The 3033-nt window shown below is 34.5% G+C and overlaps 1 protein-coding gene across 1 annotated transcript; it reads left to right on the top strand.

The window, feature by feature from the left end:
- The first annotated feature begins 451 nt into the window (after positions 1–451).
- LOC145119866 (large ribosomal subunit protein bL19cy-like) lies at positions 452–3033 on the top strand. Its single transcript, XM_079055629.1, has 5 exons — positions 452–576; positions 667–978; positions 1738–1824; positions 1948–2081; positions 2794–3033. Exons 1-5 carry the CDS (start codon positions 553–555, stop codon positions 2900–2902), a joined length of 666 nt encoding a protein of 221 aa, XP_078911755.1. The 5' UTR covers positions 452–552; the 3' UTR covers positions 2903–3033.

The raw sequence follows: 3033 nt of genomic DNA, 5'->3' as shown, positions 1-3033 counted from the left end.
AACTACTTTCACCTACTTTACATTAAATTATTATGTTATTTTAAATTTCATTATGTTTTTATTTGGATATTAAATGATTTATGTTTAATTTACATTTTGTATGACAATTTTTATTTGGATTTTTAAATAACTTGTGTGTAATTTACATTTTGTATGTCAATATGTATGTTTTATAATTATTTAGCAATTTCATCCATCGCTATATACAGCAACAGGGTAAAATGATCATTTTTCATCAGTTAACACATTCAGTCAAATGTACAATCAAACAATATGATTTCTTACTCAGTCAGCAGGTTTTACCCAGACAGACATTTCCCAATCAGCACTTTCTCAGTCAGCATCTATCAAACTGGGCCTAAAAATTCTAAAAGTCATTTTAAAAGATTTCTAAAGCACCTTCTTATAATCCTATAAAAAATAAAAAAAATGCAATGTATTTCGGATCTAACCCGAACCTCGATCCATATAACATCGCAAATCATCATCTTATGCTGCAGTTCGGATAAGACGCTGCAAGCGCTTGCTCACTCGAGCTCTCAAATTTCAGTCATGGCTTCCATCGTTCTTTCTCAGGTAAGTCCACTTTCATTTCATATTTCTATCTTTCCTGCATTTATCTCCTCCCAGTTCATTAATTTCTTTAGCTGAAAACTAAATTTTTAGGCGCTATATATGATACCCACGGATGTAGCAAAATTTGAATCGAAGAAACTTAGGGTTTCCTCCTTTCTTCCCCAATTCAACGCAGCTTCTGTGTCTATATCCACGGTTTCTTCATATCGTTGTCGTCATAATTATGGATTTCGTTGTGGGGATTCTTTGGTGGTTAGAGCTGGGGCTGATGCTGGTGCTGATGCTGACCCAGAGCCCGAGACGAAGACTGTTGCAGCAGAAACTACGGAGAAGGAAGACGAGGAAGAAGTAGAAGAAAAAAAACCTAAGAAAGCTATTGTAAAGCTTGGCGACATTATGGGGGTACGTTGTTGAATGTTCATCAAATCCTTCGTTTATCTATGGTTTCTCTGTGAGTTTTGGGTTCATAATTTCATACCAAGATGCATTTGACTTTTTTTATGCCGATAGGTGTAAATTTGAACCTTGAAACTGGTTTAAAATGATTTTGATAGTTACATTAACCTTCAAGATCGGTCCCCTTTCTTTGTGAATTCGATAGTGTATTTTGATGTTCTTTCTGCGTGGTAGTTCAATTGCACTCCTGTATCTGTTCATATATTTGTGAAAATTAAGAATTGTTTGAATATCAGCCAATTCCACCAAAACCAATGTATTTTTTTTTTAGGTTCAACCACCTAAGAATAATGGTTTTTGTTCCTTGATTTTTGAGATTTAAGACATTGGTTGATTTTTGTTAAACAATCGCAATCCCCTTAACCGGGTATACAATATTTCCGGTAACTTTGTTTAACTACAAAACGTAGAATTGTATAAAAACAAGTATAGTTTTGCATCTTGGTTTAACCAACCACTAAAAGAATTATTGTCACCACCAAAACTTTGAATTTTTTTTCTTTGAAAAAACCACCTTAACCGGCCGGGTTCAAGGGGTTTTCTGGTGTGACACAATCTCTGACAATAAATAATGAATATGAAAATTGGAAATATTTAAATGACCATGTGGCCTTTATGTTTAAAAATATCATAATATTTTATCGACATATAGAAATATTTCATCGGGCGGTTAATACCTCTTTGATTTTGGTTTTGTGATGTTAGATTCTGAACAAGCAAGCAGTTGAAGCTTCAGAAAGCTCAAGGCCAGTGCCAGACCTTCGAACTGGAGATATTATTGAAATTAAATTGGTAAGTTGTCCTAAAATCTAAAATCTAAATAGTATCAGTATGTATGAGTCTTGTTTTAAATATTTTGGAGGAAAAATTTTGTCGGCCTAAATGTTTTGATGATTTGGATTTAACTTTTTGTAGGAAGTGCCCGAGAACAGGCGTAGGTTGTCTGTTTACAAAGGCATAATAATCTCAAGGCAAAACGCTGGCATTCACACCACAATTCGCATCCGCAGGATCATTGCTGGAGTTGGAGTTGAGATTGTCTTCCCCATGTAAGTTGTTCCACACATATCATATCCTCGTACATAAATAATGCTGAAAAACTTTGACATAATGGCAAACCTTCTTTCTCTATCATCAGATTAGTTGGTCCCATTAAGTCAAAAAGAAACAACCCATTATCCCCCTCCATCCCAAGTAGGGATGTGTTGCTTCAAATAAATCATAATGAATATTGTTAGATGATGCCATCATGCCAATGCCTTGTTTTTTTTATTCCATTAAATGTTTATAGATAAAGTTCTGCCAGGATAATAATTTTATAAAGCATAGAAGAAAATGACAGCAAATGGAAGGAAAAAATAAACGATGTCAAATTTGTAAAACTTAGGACTTAATGGGAAAAATTTCTTCCCTTGCTTTTCTTATTTAAGTTGTTGTTTTCGTGTGGTTGACGAAGGGAGATATGGTTTTAGGGGGGTTCTATGAAAAGAATATGCAGAATCATTCATAATCAATATAACCACCATGTGTTTTTTTTTCTTCCCATCAAGTGTTGTTTGGATAAATGATGGCAGCCTGGCAGACACACTTATAAAATGGAAGGAAAATGTAAATAAGGGCAAAAAGCCTCGTTTCCCTGTTTTTCCCTTATTTCTTTTTGGCATCAATTGAAAAGAAAACATTGATATATGGACTTTACTGGATTAAGTTTTGTCTCCAGCAATTCCAACAAGTCTATCTGATGTGTGTGTGTGTGTACAGATACTCTCCGAACATCAAAGAAATAAAAGTGGTGAAGCATCGGAAAGTCCGAAGAGCAAGGTTGTACTATCTGCGAGACAAACTTCCGAGGCTCTCCACTTTTAAATGAAAACCCATCAGCAGCTACCATGTCAAGTTTTGGTCTTGGAAAACAAACACAAATCATGTATCAAGATTCCTTTTATATGTAATTTTTGTCTAGTTCACTGATTGATTTGGCAGCAAGTATCTTTTTTCTTA

The sequence above is a fragment of the Lactuca virosa genome, chromosome 6, assembly GCF_052849685.1.
Source record: "Lactuca virosa cultivar CGN04683 chromosome 6, Lactuca_virosa_CGN04683_v6, whole genome shotgun sequence".
Classification (NCBI taxonomy): Eukaryota; Viridiplantae; Streptophyta; class Magnoliopsida; order Asterales; family Asteraceae; genus Lactuca; species Lactuca virosa.
Note: the sequence above shows the minus strand (reverse complement) of the source record. Positions and strands in the feature narration are given on the sequence as shown.